This window comes from Gossypium raimondii, chromosome 5 (genome assembly GCF_025698545.1).
Source record: "Gossypium raimondii isolate GPD5lz chromosome 5, ASM2569854v1, whole genome shotgun sequence".
Taxonomy (NCBI): Eukaryota; Viridiplantae; Streptophyta; class Magnoliopsida; order Malvales; family Malvaceae; genus Gossypium; species Gossypium raimondii.
This window is the reverse complement of record NC_068569.1, coordinates 45,926,077-45,948,906: the sequence shown is the minus strand read 5'-3', so window position 1 is coordinate 45,948,906 and position 22,830 is coordinate 45,926,077. Positions and strand designations below refer to the sequence as shown.

The following is a 22,830-nucleotide window of genomic DNA, read 5'->3' as shown; positions in this document are numbered from 1 at the left end:
ATTTAATTTAAATAATATTTTTTTATCCGTAAAGTATATTTAAAGTTTAAATTTAAAAAATAAAACATAATATAATATTTATCATAAAAATAAATATTATTTGATTAAAATAATTTTTTTAAATGTTATATTTTTAGTGGCGTTTTTGTGAGAAGCGCCGCTAAAGGTATCGAGCTATAGCGGCGTTTGTGGGAAATGCACCGCTAAAGGTATAGAGCTATAGCGACGTTTGTGGAAAAAGCGCCGCTAAAGCTCATGAGCTATAGCGGCATTTGTGGGAAAAGCGCCGCTAAAGGTCAATGTCTTTAGCGGCGTTTGTTAGAGAAGCGCCGCTATAGGTCATGGTCTTTAGCGGCGCTTTTTCAAAAACGTAGCTAAAGACTCTGACCTTTAGCGGCGTTTATTTTAAAAAACGCCGCTAAAGTTAGCGACGTTGTCATTAGCGGCGTTTTTTGCGGCGCTTCTCAAAACGCCGCTAATGCTTTTAGTGGCGCTAAAAAACGTCGCTAAAGGCCTAAATTTGGTGTAGTGCTTCATCTCCACTATGAGGTTATCGACCTTTTCATCTATTAACTTAAATACGTTCGAGTGCGTGAAAAATATCTTATTATGTTTGGTGGAGGTCCTTTTGCAAACAGGTGGTTATGCCATCAGCCATAAAGTCAAGAATGAGGCTCTAATACCAATTTGATGTAGGATTAATGATGAAGTCCCAAAAAGACAAGAAGAATGCTAATAGAAAAGAAAGAGGAGAGAATTTGAGGTTTTCAACAAATACAGTATCCCTAGCATTTCATTCCATTCCATACTTCTTTCTATATCTCAGTCTTAATTTTAGGAAAACATAACATGAAAATAACAAATAACTAAATATAACTTGGATCAAGCCTAACCTACTAACAAGCCTGTTAAAAATAACTTAAATTTCAGTTTATAAAATAAATTAGGTGAAAGTATCAAGGAACTTCTATAGGTGGTTTGCATTTCACTCCCTCTATTGAAAAAAAGAGAGTAAATAAGTTATTATACATTTTTGAAACCTACGAATTAGTCCTTTTGGTAAATTTTATCGGTTAAATGATGATGCTGAAAATTATTTTTAAAACTATAAAATGGTTACAAAATTATGCCTTTCGTTCAATTTTGGTGACCCAACTATTAATTTTTTTGATTTAATCACTAAGCTTTTTGAAATTAAATATTGTTGTCACTTTGAGTTAACGTGAGCTTTTTTTATTGGTCTAGTAACAAAATTAGCCCTCTAATGTTTACACATTCTATAATTTTGATCTTAAATATAAAAATTCAACAAATTTAGCCTTCAATGTTTACAAAATTTTCATTTTAGTTCTAATTCTAAAAGTTCATTAAATTTGACCCTCAAAATTTAGAAAATCTATCAATTTAGTCCTAAATCTAAAAATTTTAAAATATGTTTTAAAAATAATTCATTTTAGCCCTTTAAAACCCATTGGTAAATCCATGTGAGATATTAAAATAAGAAAAAGCAGTACCCTCTTTCAACTCACTTGCAAAAGAACTCTAAAAATTGAGCTAAAACACAAGAATTTAAGATCCAAAAGAAAATAAAGGCATTAAAAACATTTTATGATCGGGATTATTCAAGATAAGTTCCAAATAATTAGTTTGGTCCATGTGAAGCCTAAATTATAATAAAAGAAATTGTTGCAAGTGATTTAAAGAGGATACTATTTTCTTATTTTAATATCTCATATGGGTTAGCCGATAGGTTATAAAGGGGTAAAAATATTTTTTAAATATATATTTTTTATTTTCGAGTTAGGACTAAATTGAAAGATTTTGTAAATATTGAGGTCGATTCATTGGATTTTTAGAATTAGAACTAAAATGACAAATTTTGTAAACAATTATGGTTAAATTTGTTGAATATTTTATATTTAGGATCAAATTGATAGAATATATAAATATTACAAGGCTAATTACATTACTAGACTAATAAAAAAGATCACATAAGCTTAGAGTGACTAAAATATTTAATTTGAAAAGTTTAATGACTAAATCGAAATAAATAGTTGGGTCACGAAAATATAATGAAAGGTATAATTGGGTGACGATTTTATAGTTTACCTATAAAAATTAATTTTCAGAATGGATTTAACGTTTCACATCGTTATTTAACAGATAAAATTTAACAGAGGGGGTTAATGTGCACGTTTCGAAATATATAAGGACTAATTTACTTATTTTTCAGTAAAGAGGTCGAAATGTAGTACGTCCTAAGTTCAGGAGCTTCCTTAGTACAACTCATACAATAATAGAATGTAACATAATAAACTTCATGCATCAAATTCTTTAGGAAGTATCCAGATTTAAAAGTTTAAATGGCACGTTATTGTTCAAGAGAATCTTCTCATTGTTTTCTGCAGTACATACCACTGAATTTCAAAGAGAATTTGGAAGGGGCAACAACAAAACTGATTCAAGCTCTAGAAATTCAGTACCCATTTAAAGAAAACAATGGAAAAGAAAAGGTTTGGGAGGTTTTCTTTTAAATAAACAACACTAATTCAAGTAAATATTGAAAACCCAAAAAAACTGAAAATATATCAAGACCTTCAATGACGGATAAGAATTAAAGGCCTTGCTTTTCGATGATGGAGTGTAGCATTCCAAACCCGACCTAGAAGTCATGACCGGATATTGAGGAATTACGTTAACTTGTTTAAAAGCCTTTGCTTCAATCAAACTAAAAACGTGTTTCAGAAATATAAAATTTGGCAAAAACTTTCACAAATGTCTAGAAAAACTTAATTTTGAAAACACTTAATCCCAAAATTTGAGTTCAAAATCGTGTTTGAAAATAAGTATTTTGACAAATCATTTCTAGTTTTAAGGAAAATATTCGTTGAAGCCGTTTGTTTATTTACAGAAAAACTCTTTAGGGATTACCTAATTTGCAACGAAAAACTTTCAGAGTTTTAATTTTGAAAATTGAATTTTAAAATTAACTTGTGAGGCTTTGCAGTATCACGTATGCAAATATCAATATCGACGAATTAAACAGAAACTAAAACAAAGCCCAAAAACAAATTACAGTTCCCAAAAGACCAAAATAAATAATTACAAAAATCACCATTTTTTTTAATTTAACTGATCCGATTCTAATTTACCAATTACCTGAAACGTCAAAAATAAAACAACGGGAGTGAGCTATAAAGCTTAGTGTATAACTAAGCCCAAACAGAGATCATACATAACACAATATACAAATTAGAGTTTCACAGAGAATTTCGTGGTGCACAAGCAAATACAACTGAGAATGCATGATTATGCCAATGCGGAATTTTCAGAAAACTAGAATGCATATTTTTTTCAGAAACTTCCTACCCAACTCCGCTACACACCAAAATAGAGTTCCTCAGAACTCGTCCAACCAAATCACACCAACAAGTAATTGTGGACATTGCCACCAGAGTTGCAGTTAAAATTGCCAAATTAGAATATATGTGGTTGAGCTACTATATTGCAGCCAAGCTGCCAGAATAGAAATGTAGATAAACCGTCGGATGAGGAGGATCATTAAACTGCCAGAACTTCCTTCTTATAAAATCATCCCAACCCCATGCATGTGATATGACACACAGAACATAATCAGAACAATGGCATGCTTAACATGCAATCAAATATGGCGATTTCAAAAAATTATCTTGTATTAAGAGATCAAATTAACAGAAACAGAATCGTGTCATAATATCACAAAACATGAGTGTCAAAATATAACGTATTCCATTATCACACAACCGATCAAACAATCAAAAAATACAAGTTAAAGCACTTACCTTAGTTTCAGAATTGGTAAGCATATTAGTACTTCTCAATCATCATTTAATCACGATTCAAAACATATATTAATCATAACAGATTAACATTTAAATATAAATAATTAATGCACAGTTTTTATTTGTTAAAAACCCACGTTACTTATAGTATCATACTTAACATATATCTTATTAACATGCGTACATAATTTATATTTTATGCTAATAGAATATCAGAATTTGTGATTTATGGCCTAATTTGTATCATGCGGACCCTATAGGAAGCCCACATCCGACTCATACATCAAATACAGCTTTAGGGAAAATTTTTAGTTTTTTAGCTCACACACCCGTGTGGCCAACATGGCCCAATTGGCCTCACACGGTCTGGCATACGGTTTTGTGGTGCCGACAGTCCCAATTTTTGGCTTTTCCCGTTCGCTGTTTTCTCAGGTTTTTGTTACATACCTAGTCGTTTTTCGATGCTGGTTTAACAAACGCAATTCCAGCACCCTAAAACGTCATCCAAAACAAATGAATGAACAATGATATACCACATTCAAACACTAAATTAGACCTTAACACCAAATATAACAGTCCTTTCAAAGCATTCGATTGCTTACGATGCTTGTAGCAGTATTTCCTAAAGCCCACTATACGCTAAATAAGTAAATGCTAAAACAATCCACGCCTACAAGAGGCCATTAACGATCAAAACAGAACTAAAGACGCACTAGAACCATCCATCTTACATAAAACTAGAAAACTAAATAACATACTATGGGAAAAATAAATAGAAAAGAACGTGAATGACACTTACACAATGATGAACCCGCTAACTCTCGTCCAAAATGCATTAGCAGAAAAATAGAGACTCCATAATAATAATTGGAAACAAAATAGAGAAGAGAGGGAATTTTTGCAGAGATCAAAATAGAGAAAAGAATAAGGGTAAGTTGACACATTACCACTGAACCAATAAACTCATTATTGTCATCAATTGAGCAAAAATAATACTTAAGCTATAAGCTCAAAGATAGGAGTTTTGGCAAAAATGAACAAAATTTATGGAACAGGATTTGAACTCAAAACCTCACACACACAAACACAACATTTAACCACTAAACCAAATTAATTTCCTTTAACATAATTTTGCAATCCAATTTCTTCTAACCCGGTTTTCGGGATGTGACATGGAGAATAAAAGAAAAAAAAACAATAACTAAATATTGTATGTTTTAAGCTTGTTCCATAGCAAATTTTGGGGGAAAGTTTGGGTGAGTTAGAAGGAAGGGGATTAGAAGAGAAAAGGGAATAAATAAAAAGAGTTAGAAGTATAAAAAAGGAATTTTATAAATTTTATAGAATTAATTTCAGATTGGGATTAATGTAAATGTAATTTTGAAGATTAAATTTATTACTATATTAATTTTCAATTATGATGTCATCTTTCTGTCATAAATATCTAAAAATAATAAATATTTTGAGGGTAAAATAAAGCTTTGGTAAGAAAATAAATTTAATAAAAAATATGGGATTAAAGATGAGTAAGCATTCTCTTAATTAGCCTTTTATATATTCCTATAAATTCATACAAATACAAGATTTAATTTGTCATTAGTGAGGGAAAAAAGTGATTACTTTTTATTAATTCACTAGATTTATACCCCGCTAGGTTGGGATACAAATAATTAATTAACAAGTATAATTTTATTATATTAAATAAATGCTATATTATATTTTGTGTTTTATGTAAGTGATTTAAAATTAAACTTGAATAATCTATATTATTTACAAAATTCTTGATTGATTTAGTGTTACTAATCAATTGGGCACCAACTCGGTATATTATGAGATTTGAACGCATGTCAATTACATTGGAAAAATATTAAATTTACCACTTAACTAAGGGTTTTTTAATTTAATTATACATTTTAATTTTGTTATGCACATTATATTTTAATCAGTTTCAAACCATACATTTTATTATTTATCGTATATTAATATTCTATATTTGTGGTTTCACATTTCTAATAATGAATTAAACAAATATAAATTAAATTGAGATTGAAATAACACAATGAAATTAAAACATGATACAATTTTCAATTTATAGATCAATCCATTTTATTAAAAATTTAATTTTAAAATTAAAATAATCAAATAGTAAAATATTTTTCTATTTTCTTTCTCTAAAATGAATTGGAATAGTAAATTAAACGCAACATTAAATAATTAAGTGATAAAGAAACATTTAATCCCTTAACTTGATAATTTTCAACTTGATCCTCAAAATTTTTGGTTAACATTAGCCTCAAAATTTGACATTTTTTACTGTGTTAATACCTGAAAAATAATATATATATATATACATAAATTATTAAAAATATATAAATTAAAACAATTAAATGAGATGTGACAATTTAAATGGAATCTAAATTCAAGGATCAAAATAGAAAAAAAAAAACTAAGGCTAATGGAGATAAAGAAGTTCAAAGACCAAGTTAATCGTTTTAAATATATTATTTCACATTTAAATAAAAGTAATTTTATTATCATTAGCCTCAAAATTTGACTTTTTTTACTGTGTTAATACCTGAAAAATAATATATATATATATATACATAAATTATTAAAACATATAAATTAAAACAATTAAATGAGATGTGACAATTTAAATGGAATCTAAATTCAAGTATCAAAATAGAAAAAAAAACTAAGGCTAATGGAGATAAAGAAGTTCAAAGACCAAGTTAATCATTTTAAATATATTATTTCACATTTAAATAAAAGTAATTTTTATTATCATTTAAATATTTTAAATACATGAAAAAATACATTTGTTTTCCCTTTCTGTCCTCTTCTTTTTCTCTCATTTTCTTTCTTTTCTCCTTACCTTCTCCCATGGCATCACCACCCAAACGATTAAAAGAAAATAAAAATACAAAGGCTTTAACGTGTCAACATTAGAAGTCATAACTTCCACAGTACCCCGTCGTATGTTTTTCTATAAAATGTTATAGATAGAAATATCATTCAGTCTCCAAAATGCTTCTTTCCCATTTAAATGCACCAGAGTTGTCTACATCTTGCAGTGATAAAGCCTGAAAATCTGAAGACTTCTTCCGAAGCACATTTGAGATAATCAATAATAGCGATTGGCAGGCGTGAAGCTCATCAATCCTCTCCAAATCATTAAGTTGAGATGACTGATCCTCCCATGGATGCTCAAATGACCTAACAACACCACAGGGCATTTTAGTTTCTCATAAATGAACTTCATCAGGGATACATGGCATAAATAATAAAACTAAACAAAACTTCATTCAAACCCCACTCCCTCCTATGTTGTAAATTATTTGTAGGCAATATGCAATTTAATAATCTGATTCTAAACTCAAATGCAGTTATCAAGTATACCATCACATAGAATTTATCATAAAGGAGAAGAAAAAGGTGATGGTGGGGACTATATTTACCATCTCCAAGCAGGATTAAGTTCAGGAGGACAGCGTATCTTCGAACATAGGGTCAACATTGAAGTCCTACAGTCATGCATGAAGTCTGATCCTGACTCAGTAGAAACCACACAAAGGTTAAAAATGAATCAAAAGATAATTAAACAAAAGCATTTTTGCATACAGAAAACTGTTTCTCCAATTGACGTACTCCCCAGCGAAATTTTTAATAAACATATTGCTTCAAATAGTATACCTTTACCCCCGGGAAAGAAAATTAGACAGTTAAGAAACAGTATAGCAGCTCTGTAAAGTTCAATACTACAAGGAAACAAGTCAGACACTGCACAGAGTATATGTTTCCAAGTAAACAAGAGCAGCACCTTAGACTAATTCAGAAACCATACTGTCAAAAAGGAATGACTAGTACATGCTTTTTCAATTTGTATAAACATTTTTTCCCCTCAACAGAGTATATGTTTCCAAGTAAAAAAGAGCAGCACCTTAGACTAATTCAGAAACCATACTGTCAAAAATGTTCAACATCCAACCACCCATCACAAAGTTCACAAATAACTAGCACTGATTAGAAGAGTGACCTGTTTGGTTGGCACAAACTGATGAATCGATTCTTTTCATAAGCCTACTCTAAATCTCTATTCCCACCTCAACCAATATAGATAAGACTATCAATTTTAGCATACCTGAGAACTTGGAATGATCACAAAGTAGGAGACAAAGTGCAGAGACAACTGATGGAAGAGCACTACAATTTATGCCAAGAGACTGCTGAAGATAAAAGATTTGGGCTGCTAACATCTCCTCCAAGTCAAAGCTACTTTTGTTGCCTTCTTTATCCCCCTCTGCGACATATTCCACCAAAGACTGAAGAGTTTTCAAGTTAGATCGGTCTGACAACTTGGCAGTCGAATTGTTAGAATTCAAAGAAAGCTTCCAATGAATTATAGAAGCAGTAAGCCAGCGTAAAAACTTTGATGTGAAGGACTCCTTGTGTGATGCCTCCTTTGAGACTATTGGGACATGGAGACCAGATTCTTGGCACTGAAATAATTTTCTAGAATAGGACTTCAAGGCAGTAGAAGCAGCCCACATAAGAAAACTTGGGATGTTCTCTCGATTCTGCAAAATACATCCAAATATAATCTATATTGTTTAGTGCAGGGAACAAAGGCTATTTCAGCATAATAGTGGACATACAACAGAAATAACATAAGATTAGATTGAAAGAACTCTCTTTTTCTTTCTTTCTTCAGAGCAGGGTATCAATTTAAAAAGCTAAAAAAACCACGTTAATCCAACTCAAAAATGTTGAGGTCTTAGACAGACTGCTACATATTTATCTAACATATATGAGGAACCTAAAACGAGGCAGAAGGTACGAACAGATAAGCAGCAATGTCACAAAACAATGCATCCACTAATCTATTATTCTTGGAGTCACTTGGGAATTATTTAACAAAACTATTAATAAAATTATTTTTCCTGTCTTCCACTACAAAAAATATATATAAAGGAAATTTAATCAGCATAGTTGATGATTTATGCTACATGACTTGATAAAACCAGTTATAAAGTTCTCTGTCAGGATACTATAAACATATAGATAAATTTAAGTGCACCCTCATCCAAAATTGAACACACACAGAGAAAGAGAGAAAGGAAAGAACCATGCAGAAAATGTCAAAAGGAGGTCCGCTCAAAAGTATAGCCTCGAGTGCACACTTGGCATTTGCACTAGATCCTCCAATGTCATCCTCACTAACAGCAAGATAGATTTGAAATAAAACCTCATGCGATAGGGTAAAATGAGGCTGGTACATTTGCCTGTTCTGGGACATCTTTAAAGTTGCTATGATAATCTGTAAAGTTGGATTGATGAAAGCAGCACATTCATTTATCAACTTCATGCCACCAACTAGAAGTTTATATAGATGAGATGTAAGTTCCATCAGCTGTTCAAGGGCACAGCTTTGCAACCATTTGGCGATATCGTTCGATGAAATGACCACACTGACAATCTAGAAAGAAAAAAAAAAGGTTAGTCAATAAAGCATTTAAGTTGACGTTTTACATATACAGAGAGCACATGTAGCATTAAAGGGTCATATAACTATGAACAGCATTTAAGTAATTGGACTCTCTTTAAGTTGTGGTAAGACTTTAGACAGCAAAATTCAAGCAGCATTCATACTATGTCCTACCATAACAATGGAAAATCGTTATAATCTTAATAAGTATTTTCTAATATTGAGAGACTAAGGTAGTTCACAACATTAATGGCAATGATGGCAACACAAACTCAATTTAAATCATGAGGACAACCTTGAAGATTTGCTAAGCCAGAAATTGGTTTTATATGGAGTCTGAAATAGAGAAACTAAATTCACCTTCAAATACGTGGATTGCACATTCATTTATTTGGATACTATTCCAAAGTAAAAAAACCACATGAAAAAATGCAAGTCTTCAAAGAAATGTAAGGTCCCCTTTAGGAGGACTGACAACTGCAATTAAAACTTCTTTTACAACCTTACAAATACATTTAGACCATAAACACTGACACAGCTACTATATCTGATCTGTGTCGCTCACTTGGGATAACGATTAGGTACGTTATACAAGGGCATAATCACATAGTGGAGAAGGGAATTTAAATGACCACAATCACCTAGAAGAAAATATAAATTGTGTATCCAATAAATTATTAAATACTAGCATCAGTAAAAGAAGTAAAAGTTCTTTTTTTAATAGCAAGGAGTCAAAAATTAAATTAAAATAATCACTGTAACAATTCAAGTAGATAATTTTATTTCGATTATAGGTCAGTAAAAGAGTTTGGCGTATTACCTGTTGAAAGTCTTTCCCTTCAAAATTTGGCTATCCATTTTTTTTATTTTTCCAAGCAAAGGACATTTTATTTCTCATATTTGAAATTCTTGCTACAAATGAAATCCCTCTGAATCCTAAAAGTCCCAAACCAAACCCAAACCCAAAACAAACTCAACTCAACTCTAACCTAACCTGACAACCAAGAAAGAGCCATTACAAGCTAGGAAGTAGAATTGGAAATAAACGCAAAAAAAAAAAAAAAAAAAAAAAAAAGAAGAAGAAGAAGAAGAAGAAAGAAAGAAAGAAGATAAATACATCAGCAAATAGGACACTGTTAAGAAATTGTAGAATGAAATAGAAGGTAACTACCTCTATAACCACAGCCAGCTCAGTTAAGAAAAGTTTCTTTTCATCTCCAAGTAGCACCCTGCTATAAGTTGATAGAATAGATGACAACCATGGAAACAAACTGCAGTGTTCGACCAGATAATGAGCCATTTCATGCAACTGGACAGACCTTTTCAGAACCTGCAAAGCAAACAAAATGGAATGCCTTGCATTATAAGGCAGCTCATCACCAACAGTATAGATCTGGGTCGTATCCGCATTTTTCAAGCATAGAATTTATTCCATTAACATTGGCCGTAATTGTTGAACTTAAATGATATTGAACAAAAAACTATTTAAGATTATGGGATGTCTCAAAAATTATATATTTCCCTTTGTACAATGTTTCAAAAGATTGTGGAGTTAGCACTAACTCCACCTTGGACTCTCAATACCATGTCAACAATTTTGACTTGCAAGTGATTCTATTGGTGAACCTAAAGACCTCCACCCTAATCATTTAGTTATCTGACTAATGTAAATACTTACATCTTCATTTGAGTAATACTTTAGCTCATTTTCACCTCACTTCTTCCGTTTCCAGTGCCTTCAAAGCCCTAACTCTAACACTTGAATACTCATTTTCCAATTAAATATTTATCCCATATTCAGGATATTCAAACCACTACTATACCAATACAAAACCTAATTCTTCCTCATCTGTCACCACTCACCACACTGAGTTCTTCAAGGACTGCCCAACAATGTATTCATTTCCTTAGATATACCTAATGCACTGCCTTAAAGAACCCTAAACACAATTATCAAACTTACAAAACACACTTTATTACCATAACTGTCTATCAACTTGGTACAGAATGATTGATTTTACTCAATTTATTATAGTGTAAAACTTTAATACACTCCACTCATAGTGTGTATTATTTAATATTTTTCTTAATCATCAAGCTCTTTCAAAGAGGATATAGACATAGGTTATGGAGTCACAATAAAATAAGATTATAGTATGTACCAGTGATAAGAAGATAATAAATAGGTTCTGGAGTCAAATAAAACAAGATTATACTATGTATTAGTGATACGAAGATAATGAGTGAACTAAATTTGCACAAAACACACATGAAGCTGCACACCCAAATATTACCTGAAGAATCAATTTCTTTGACTCAACATCTGAAAGAGGGGAAACATAAAAGCTCATCAGAGTCTCTGGAATAGAGCTCCTGATATATAACCAAGCATCATCCTCTAAATTAAGCCCAGCAAAGGCTAGCCGAAGTATCCAGAGCCGCTTTGCCTTGTAGTTAACAGCACTGCTATGGAAAAAATCATGGAACAGGGGTATTTGCTGCAAACACAAATGAACCATACAAAGAGTTGGCTAGCCTATATAGAAAATTGGAAAAGAGAGTAATTTAAAGAAGCATATTTTACAAAATGATATTCGCATTTTATAGAACTTATTTAGGTGATGAACAAGTACCTTTATATTCACCCTAGAAGAGTCCATCAACAGCTTATTTAAGGTTGAATAATGCTCATGCAAAGTGTCCAACAAAATCAATGAGGCCTCTGCGGCAAAAAGGGCTATAACAGAAGGGATTCTTTGCCATGGCTCTTCTATTCCATTTTGCATATACGTCAACAACAGGTGAAGTCGAATAACATCTTTTTTCTTCTGACACCCCTGATATGATTAATTAGAACTTTAGATAAACAGTACTTTACCAAACATTCCATGCAATTTAGCACACAGATGCAAAATATTTAATCAGTAAAACATAATATCATATTGATACTATCTAGGCCAATTAACAGCTTAAGTTCTAGTCTACATTCAATTACCAATGTTTAGCGAATCCACTTCCAGAAAGAATTAGTTAATAGGGGGAAATCTCATAATGTCCAATCTTCATGCATTGGGGAAGCATCATCAAACAGGCAAATTTTGAGCCTCGGAGGAACTTATAGTACAAACTACCCAGGAGCAGTTTAATTATTAGAAGATAGGTTTATCAGTTGAACTTGCGTTCGTTATTTTTCGAAGTAATTCTGGTTCTTTTTGTTGTTGATAAGCAAGATATTTGAATTATGTGAACTTCATTAGACCAACCATACAACCAGAAAATAAAGATATAAGAATAAAATTTGCTTTCTGCAACAGTAATTGATACTGATACCAAGACATTTAAAAATCCAGTACCTCCAGTGAAATCTTGAATCTTGCAAGAACTTCATATGCCAATTTTCTCATCCCAACATCAAGAGAAGACATACCAACAAATGCAACAGCAAGCAAGCCTAAACCAGTGAACTCCACTGGTTCAATATAGCCAGCTGACAAGCTATGAATTGAAAAGTGCATGATAAAAACAGGATCATACCGCAGAATTTTTCCTGTACCAGGAGAACATAGCTGCAAACATTGAAATAATAAAAATTGTATTATAGAATAACCATACCATACAACACAAATGGTAGAGCTACAGAACAAAAATCAGAAAATGGAACCCAATAACTAAAGATGTACCTCAATCATGTCCATAAGATTATCAGTTTGAAATTTGTTCGAGGATAAATGCTCTTCAGTGGCAGTTCTATCATAAGGGAAATGCAACACTGTTGCAGCAGATACGTTTGGGTCAACTGGAAGATTCTCCCTATACTTAATTTTTCGACCTTCTTGAATTGCTTCAGTATCAGTCATGGTATCAGTAGAAGCACCATGCTCCAGCAGGTGCTCTTTTTTTACTTTTGTAGCAGCACTGCCCCAAAGGTAATCCATTTCTGTAATATATTCAGATCCAGATGAATGAAATGACTCAATCACATTCATCAGACTGTATATCTCCAAGTCAATGTCACCAAGTGTAGCACCATAAGAAGACAACAGCAACAAATGCAATTCTTTAAGGTTTATGCCATTATCATTTCCAGAATCAAAACCAGACTGGAGAAGTATTCTCAGTATCTTAAGAATTTCTAACTGCTTCATACACATTTCAGCTGTCTCCTGGTCATCCTTGCCATCCATCATATCTGAAGGGATAGGAGGGGTAACAAGCAACCTCAGAATACTGGACAAAGGCCTAAAAAATGTACCAGTCTCCGAGAGAGATGATTTAGAGATAGAGTGAATCATAGGGCCAAACTGAGAGTGACCAAGCAACATTTGAAGGCATAGAACACGTGAAAATTTTCCCTCTGACAGCAATAAGAGGATGCTTCTTAGAATTCTCAGTGTTTTGGAATCTTCAAATCTGTGGAGGAGAGTGGATCTCATTAATTGTTCTACAAAAGGAATAGATTGCAACTGAACTAGATAGCTATGCATTTTGCTGGTCAGTTGAAGAATACTTCTCAAGATGAAAACTTCGAAACATCTGTACAAGCATAGGCAATCCCCACCACTTGCTATTATTGATGTTGGATACTCATGAACTAAAGGTAATTTCTTAACCATCCATTGCCATGCACCCACTAAAGCATTTAGAAAATGCTTTCTTGATGAGTCCACTTTATTAGACCCTGATATTAATGAGGCTTCCTTGAAGCCTTCATCTGCTTCTTCAGGCATGAACAGAAGTTTATCATCTTCTGGAAACAACAGCATCCTGCAGAACGATATTTTGGCTATAACTTTATTAATATGATTCAATGACTTGTTAACTGAATTAAAATCCATTTCAGTAGCATCACACTCAATCAGTTCTTCAGGTGTAACAGAACATGCAAAAATGGAATTGAAGAGCTCCAATCGCTTTTTCAGTTTCAAGGAATCTCCACTTAAGAGAAAGTGATATCTCAACATGTGAATTGATTTCCTGAGAACACTTCCATCAACCAGATTAAATAGTTCTTCAGCAGAAGATGGCAAGGTCTTGCTGTAATCCTCCTCAAATATATCACTAGACACAAAGCTCTTCCAATGCATGAAACCGTTCAACAGAATCCTCGAATAAAAAGATGGTATACTTTTAAAATGCTGATAAAAATGCTTCTCAAATTTCACAAAAGCAGCATTTACCAATGACAAAGCAGCAGGAAGGAGCACCATATAATCCTGATCTGAGAGGGCATAGATAGAGACTTCTTCCATCAAAATACCATTGGAAAGAAAATTTTTGTTTAACATGCTTAAAAATAATTGCCCAAAGATTGACAGATGCAGGGGACTCATCTCAATAACAAGATGCAACAGTTTAGCTTTTACAGTGCTGGTCCTACAAATACAATGAGAAACCATTTCTACAGGAGTGCTGATTATAGCCCTTGACATTGCTATGCTTGATGGATGAAGTTCACCATGATGCATGGTTTTTTGCCTATACACAGCACTAACAGCTCTTAGTAAGCACGAATCAGCAAAATCTAATTTGAAATTACAGGCAATTTTACAAGCTTTAACATAAATATCCTCCAAAAGGTTTACATCAAAAGTCTTCTCTTCCACTTCCCATAAGAAATCATATGGTACTCTCTTTATTAGAGGCTGCTGCAAATAAGTGGACAGAACTTCAAAAGCACCAACAGCAATTGAAAAACTAACAGACAGAGCCACCTTTACATGAAATTTTTCAACTGTCAGTTCATTCACATCAATTCTGCTAAACATCCAATGCCCCAAATCAAGAAGCTCAAAAGGGGATAAAGATTCAATCAAAGCATGAACAGCACAAAATGACGATAGAAGTGGCTGAAAATTTCCGCTAGCAATGCGCAAATCAAACCTGTCCCTGATGTCTAGAAAGAGCCTTTGTACCAGGGAACTGAAAGCCCTTCGAAATGTCCTTTTTGCTCCATCATCAATGACAGAATAATGTCTTCTGGAAACAGTTAAGTAGTAGTCCAATGTTGCAGTCAACAGATCGAGGACTTGACGATCTAATTTAGGAAGTCTTTGCCTAGATAAACTCAGAAAATTATCCAAAGCATTCCCTAAGAGTCCTGTTGCCATTTGACTCTCCTCCTTATTCCAGCTCAATGGGCAAGTCAGAGATGACATCACTTCAGGATGACATAAGATGGTTTCTGCCACTTCTCTTATTGTTTCTACTGACAAATGAACCTCACTACCCGTTGAACATTCAAACTCAGGCTTTAAAGCCAACAGTTGCGAAAACATGTTCTTAACAAGAATCAAACATGTATCAGAAAGTTGTTCCAGTTCAGTTAGTTGTTTGTTTCTATAAAAAGAACGTGCATGATAAAGCCAAAATAATACAAGGCGCAGACAGGAAATGAGATAATCACTAGTCCATTCTGACCTTTTAGCCAATAGCAAGTCCTGTATTTTGGAGTGCTCAGATAAATAAAGGGCATGAATGGTTATAAGTGAAGAAAATAAAATGTGAAATGGAACCTGCTTCAAAAGCAAACCAAATGCTGTGGCAGCTGATTCTATCGTATCAAAATCAATGTTAGAGGGCATTCCTTCAGCATCATCATTGCCTTTTTGATGGATCATCATCAAAGCCAATTCCAGACCAGGAAAAAACACTTCAGGCCATAAATTAGAAATGCCAACGAGAAAATTTTGCTCACTAAATATTACTGATGACAATAGAGGGACAGCTACTCCAAGCTTCAGAGAAATAGTCATTACCAAAGGGAAATTCATTAATAGATCCTCCAGTGTTGCACATAGCATTGCAGAATAAAAGGCTTTAACTATTCCAGTTACTTCACCACCATGCTCATTTGTAATAATTTTTTTCACTTCGCCAAGTGTATTTGCAAAAGAACTATCATTAGCGATCGCAGTTTTGTCAACTGAAAGGAAGTACTGAGGTTGTTGATGCAATGCATTTTGAGAGAAATATAATAAGCTCTTCAATGGCCTCCACTCACATAAGAAATCCCCAGAATCGTAAACCATGGAATGCTGATCACCAAGTCCCTTGGATAAAACTGATTGAATTAAATCAGACAATAATCCCGCATCTACCTATCAAATTTCAGAGGTCTTAATAAATAAAAGTTAGAAGTATTCAAGCATTAATTAAAGCGTAAAATCTGTACCTGTATCTGCAAGACATACTTCAATGTATTGCATACATACAAGGATATCATAGACTTCTCAGATAATGAAAAGGTTCCAGATGAGGAATTGAGCAATCTTAGACACTTATCGAGGGCACATATAGTGAGAGGGCTAAAGTTAGGTGATATAACTGCACCTGCACAACATAAGTAGTGGGTTCAGTAAATAATACTACCGCTTATAATGAACTTTGAGGAAAAGAAATATCTTGAACCACAATCAAAATCTTTTACCAACTTATTCCAGATTAAAAAACAGATTTATTTTCAAACTTATTAGCAAAGTTGCCATAATTTCAAATTTTATCAGTGGCACAAAATCTGACAGTCTCAAAACATCTAATATGTCAAACCCTTAAATAATTCTTCACTATCTGTTAAGTATATGATATTTTAACTATCAATATTTCTGCTTGCAGAATCCAAAGAGCGGATGCTCTTACAATAAATGTAACAGCTTTTTCAACCTCCGATAAGCTGTTACTGCCCAAAATAAAGAAGACAAAATGCAGCAATGCTAATCTAGCCATTCAAGCTAATCCATGCTTCAAAGTAGTTTTCAATAAACTGAACAGGAAGAACGACTACTTTGCATGAGCTAAATATTAAAAATAACAAGAACAAGGAGAGCAATAACAAAACTAAGCAAAGAATGAATCCAGAATACACTAGTTCATTATCTATTCTGTTTGTAATGCCATAAAGTTGCCAAACTGTTTAACTTGGCATAAGTAATTGTAAAAGGAAAAAACAATAAGCTCATGGTGTCTCTCACAAATATTTGAAATAGCTAAAACATGGACCAATTTTGTTCACATAAAATTCCTTAAATATTGGAACAGACAGGCAAACATAAAGTCCCAATTTCATTTCATCAATCAATACTTCAACAAGCAATCTCAATGTCAAACAGCTTAAAGCAATATAGACATTGAAATTTAATGAGCTATCAGTAGAAGCATAAAATATACAACACTCCCCTTATCTCTTTTTGTTTGTTTCCACTTTGTCTTTCATGGAGATTGTCAGGAAACAGAAACACTTAAATTTAGTGCATATTGTATTAGAGTTATAAAAACTTCTATAACATTCATTTTCAATGCCATTCAATACAAAAAGGTGAAAAACATAAAAATAAAAGTTGCGAAAAACAAATTAGGAATAAAGAGTCTCGAGTGTTCAAAAATGGAAAGGAATACAATTCTGGGACATCCCAACAAGGAAAGCTAGACAAGAAAATCAATTAATTGCTATTAGTACCTACAAATTTGATTTACAAAACTATGCACATAACCGTAACAATATAAGGTCAACAAAAGCAAATAAAATACTAGTTACCTTTAAAGCCTTTTAAGCAGGATATATGTTGCCTAACAATATCCCAATGCTTGAACAGATTATTCCCAATGGTAGAAATTGCATCACCCAAGAATGAGATAACAACTCCAGACAGACTCTGAAGCACTTCTACTGCTTGCATCTCAATAGGTGATTTAGTTCTAAGATAACCTGGCAAAAATAAGAACCATGCATCAATCTCACACAGGTTTCTGTCAAAGGCACCAGTACTCAACATAGCAGCTCTTGCCAGAATATATGCTTGATTCTTTATCTCACTATTTGGTGAGAGTATTAGCAAGTTAATGAACGTCTGCAGATGCCTGTACATCAGTAACGGGATACTATTAGATTTTCCATTCCCTGGAGACCATCCTATGTATTCAATTAGCAAAGAAAGAAGAGAACACTGCAGATTTATGGGTAATGCTGATGGATTGCTCAGAAGATTCATGAAGAAATCAAATGATCCCTCTAATATGGTTGGTACAGCCCGCTGCATTAAAAAAAACACTATTTCAGAATTTAAGGTATGGATCAATCACTTAGAATTCAGAATTTAAAAAAAACCTTAATCTTCCATTTTTCCTCAACACTAATACTATAATATTATGGCATGGAGCTAATCCATGGCACTCATTTAGTGCCTAGATTAGAAATTCATCATGCAAAAGAATCCTTCTAAGCAAAATTAAACATACATTAGAATATATGCTCCGCCAGTTGAACAAGTGTATCGTGTTAATAGATCTCGCAAACAAGGTTCTATGAATAGAAACATAGAAGATACATATTCTAAAACCGGAAACTTACGAGATATATCTTGAGAGTGTCAACGAGCTTAGAGTAGAAGTACATCTCCACATCTTTTAATTCCATAAAAGGGCTGGAGTTGAGGCATAAACCCCAAATTTCTGAAATGACATTCAAAAATTCCTTTTCTGTGTCCAACTCATCTGTCATATGATCATCTGCAACCATGTCATGATCTTCAGGCATGGAAATGTCAGGAACTGAACTTATTCCACCTACAATAATGTCTGAATCCTCCTTTGGAACACCACCTTTCAATTTCTTTGAACTGCTATTTGCTGGAAATTTTTCTAAACCAGGCTTCCTCTTCAAAGAAGACTTGGGAGTTCTACCATGACTACCCAGAGAAGAAAGTAGTGTCAACAAGACCTGTGTATCAGGGAGCAAAGTTCGGACCTCATTCTGAACAGCTTGCTTCAGCGATACCCAACTTTCCTTCAACTGATTTCTCACACAAGAAAAGTGGTTCAAAGAACTGATGAAGGAATCCAACAACTTCAGCGCCTCCAAAAGGAGCCTTAAGGCTCCATGCTTCACAAAAAAATCAGAGTGAAGCAAACCCTTGGTGACTACAGATCTGCTGAGTGGACGAGGACATATGCAATTAACAATGTCCTGCACGTCTGCACTATCAAACAAAGGTGGATCAGATTTTGCATCAAGAAAACCAAATGGATTTCCCATGGCCACTGATGAGATCAAGCTTGCCGCCAGAGAAATAGTAGAAAACCTGCAAGTGCTTCGGTTATCATGTATACATGCAGTAATATTAACAAAGATGAAAGGCAGGATATTATGAAAGTGTTGAGGAAAACTGACCAAGTAGGTGATGCATGATCTTCAACACTATATGGGAACTCATTCATATAAGCTGCAGCCAAGGATGGTCTCCCCTTAAGAGTAAAAAGAAGTAAGTCCTTATGGTAGCTGACCTCTGTTGCTTTTAGCTTTTTCATGACACCTAATAGTCTCGTTGGATTACCCTTTAATGGGTTAGGTTTTCTGTCTAAATCAGGCATCAACCCATTACTAGGATCAGTGCAAACCATGAGAAGAACACTGTAGGCCAGTTCTGCAGCAACCCCACCATTCTCCCTTCCAGAAATGTTCACCAGTTGCTCCAAAGTAACACTGCCAAAGAGCACGCTCCTAAGACCAGGGGGCACTAATGACTCTTTTATGAGTACCCTATCACGCAATGTAGCCAAAATATACATAATAGTTTCATCATCATCATTTCCAAGGCATCTCAATACACCAGAATACATATCCCTTTGTTGCAAGACCCACCTCAATAACCCTGGCTTCCCCATCTCCAAAAATGACATAGCAAACCCAACAAATGACCTTCTAGTCGAATGCTTTTTCTTATCAATCTGCTTTCTTCTTTTATACTCAGAAAGCTTGGGAAAACCCAGGAGTTTGAAGTCAAATTTCTTTGCAACCTCAGAAGCCAACCAGGAACCACGCCTGACAACTGAACCCATCAACAAAAGTGCAGCATTTTGACGTTTCCCATCTTTACTATTCAATTCCTTATAAACATCCTCCAACTTTTCATCAACAATCAATCTAGCAAACTTATCAAGCACCCTACTCACACCCAATTTATCATTATATCTTCTCCCATCAGGATGACACAAAATAGCCGAAATCAATGAGAAAACATAGGACATTCCAGGTTTTCCCTGTCGGAGCTTCCAAGCTTCTAGAAGCTCCGACAAGGAAGGAGAAGTTTGGACATAGTGACGAAGCAATTCAGCTCCAGCATCACTTTTGAGCAACTTAACAAACTCTTTGGTAGCATCTGAAAACAATTTGATTTCAATAGATTTAATCTTATGCAACAATTCATTCAGTTTAGCTTGAAGGGTCAACTCAAGAACAGCTGTTTTAGGAACCCCTTCCTCTTGCTCTCCCTCAAACTCACTTTCAGTATCATTATCACCTCCCATTACTGCAACTAAAGAATACCGAAATAAATAAACAATGGAAATTATTCTAAATAAAATGTCATTATTAGAAGAAAAAAAAGTCCAGTTTTTACATATATTAATTAGTCAATTTAACAAAAATCCAAAGTCCAAACAGCGAAGAAATCTCAAAAAGAAAAAAAAAATGATATACCTTGCTTGCTAGAGGCAGAAATTGCTTCCTCCATTAAAGGGCAAAGTCAAAAGAAAAAAAAAAAGAACTTCTAGAAATAAACGGTCATTAGGGTTTAACAGAGGAAGGGTTTTAGGTTTTGGTCTTTTTTTTTTTTTTTTGAAAGCAGGCTTCAGGTTTTCATTTTTTCGATAATAAGGGGGGTTATTTTTTAATTGTTATTATTTGTTGGGTTGGGGATGCGTGTACTTTTTATGGGCTAAAGTTTATACTTTAATTTTAAGACTTTATATTTTTTATTAAAATTTTAATCTTTTAATTTAATTTTTCTGTTAAAATTAATGATACGACTGTTATAAAAAAAAAGTAAAGTAATTTTTTATCATCAACATTAATAGTTTTTGTCAATATAATCTTTACCCTTTAAAAACAAATTTTAAATTAATTTTTGTTTCATATTTTACATAAAAATATTAACAAAATTCAAAAAAATAAAAGGGTAAAGATTAGCCAGTTTGCCTTTAAAAAAATATTAAATAAATTTAAATAAAAATTTAAAATATAAAAATATAAAAAAAATAAAATTTCAATGTTATCTAAATTGGACCAAATTAGCCAGTTGAACAAATTGGACCAGGAACCGAATAAAGTATCGATCTAGCTAGAGGTAAAAAATTAGTTGACTCGCGAACTAGTACGGAATGGTTGAACCGGGCTAAAAAATTCAGTTGAATCAGTAGTTGAGCCGATTTTCAAACTAGTCTGACCAATTAATTCCCAGAATGACTAGTCCAATTGGGTCAAAGCGAATAAAATATTAAAACATAAAAATATATTAAAATTTATAAAAGTCAGTTCAACTATTAATTCAATTAATTTTTTAGGCTGATTCAATCAATTTGTATTGGTTCGGGGGTCAATCAGTTTTTTATCTCTCACTGGACCAAAACCCCAACTGGTTCATGGTCCAACCAATTCGACTACTTGATCTGGTTTAAAAAACATTAAATTTTGGAAATAATTATAATTTTAAAATTTTTTATTTTTTTAAAAGATTTTTATTCTTTTTCCTAATTTTTTATTTTTTTTAAATTCATATTTTTATGTTTGTTGTTTAAATATGAAAATAATAAGTTTTTAATTTTTTAAATTTATGCATTTTTAAAGGTATGGATTAAATTGATAAAATTGTAAAGTTGAGAACTAAAAATTATTTTACCTTCCTATAATAGTCACATTATTAACTTTAACAGTAAAATTAGACAGAGAGATCGAAATTTTAAATAAAAAAAAGTACAATGTTTCAAAATGTAAACCTATTAATACAAATATATTACAAGTATAAAGACTTATCCTAATAACTAAAATTGAATTATCAAAAGTATAACTCTCAAGTCAGTAAAGAAAAAAAAAACAGAAAGGAAAGGAAATTACGAGGGATTTACCAAAAAAAGCCAATTTTTTTATAAAATTACCGAAATAGGCCGGTTTTTTAATTATTAACCGGACTGGGCCATTTCCCCTAAAATCACGCCACGTCGGAGCGATGTCGGGGGCGGGGAGAAGGTGGCGTCACGTCGGTAGCGACCTGGCGACGTGGAAGGAAATCGCTCCTTGAGGTGCGATTTCCTTCCACGTCGGCAGTCGCTACCGACGTGGACGCTGCGATGGACGACGCTGACGCGTGAAACGGTGCTCAACGGTCAAAAAATTGACCGTTGCCCCCCCCAACGGTCAAATTTTTTTTTACTATATAAACCCCCCACCCCTTTTATTTTCACAAACAAATTCAATATCAATTTCTTTCAAAAATTCTCTCAATTCCTTTCAAAATTTCTCTCAATTCCCTTCAAAATTTCTATCAATTTCCTTCCAAAATTCTCTCAAACTCTCAAATTCCTTCCAAAATCCTCTCAATTTCCTTCAAAAAATCTCCAAATCCATATTAAATTTCTTTTTCCATTAAATTTCATTTTTTTAAGAAAATTTTAAAATTTTATTTTTTAAATAATTTTAAAATTTTTAATATTTTCAACAATGGTAGGATCACCGATTCGTCTTGACAGAATCACATA

General features: G+C 33.0%; 1 protein-coding gene across 4 annotated transcripts; it reads right to left on the bottom strand.

Annotated features, from left to right (window-relative positions):
* Positions 1–6,581: 6,581 nt before the first annotated feature.
* On the bottom strand, positions 6,582–20,935 carry LOC105766220 (uncharacterized). 4 transcript variants are annotated; one of them, XM_012585597.2, is made up of 14 exons: positions 20,777–20,935; positions 19,469–20,612; positions 18,650–19,379; positions 17,837–18,332; positions 16,478–16,635; positions 12,987–16,403; positions 12,660–12,872; positions 11,940–12,143; positions 11,601–11,804; positions 10,478–10,636; positions 8,947–9,297; positions 7,963–8,398; positions 7,280–7,370; positions 6,582–7,037 (listed from the first exon to the last, which is right to left on the bottom strand). In XM_012585597.2, exons 1-14 carry the CDS (start codon positions 20,808–20,810, stop codon positions 6,833–6,835), a joined length of 7,842 nt encoding a protein of 2,613 aa, XP_012441051.1. In that variant the 5' UTR covers positions 20,811–20,935; the 3' UTR covers positions 6,582–6,832. The 4 variants fall into 4 exon arrangements, with proteins under 4 accessions (XP_012441051.1, XP_012441054.1, XP_012441052.1 ...); XM_012585600.2 differs by having other exon boundaries at positions 7,280–7,364; XM_012585598.2 differs by having other exon boundaries at positions 19,469–20,606.
* Between the last annotated feature and the right edge of the window lie 1,895 nt (positions 20,936–22,830).

Excerpts from the sequence above, each read along its gene's own strand:
- LOC105766220 (XM_012585597.2), bottom strand. The coding sequence starts at position 20,810 with ATGGAGGAAGCAATTTCTGCCTCTAGCAAGCAAG. Across the intron at positions 18,333-18,649 it reads ACACTCTCAAGATATATCTC|CGGGCTGTACCAACCATATT; the intron begins GTAAGTTTCCGG and ends TTTTTAATGCAG. Across the intron at positions 9,298-10,477 it reads AGCTGGCTGTGGTTATAGAG|ATTGTCAGTGTGGTCATTTC; the intron begins GTAGTTACCTTC and ends TTTTCTTTCTAG.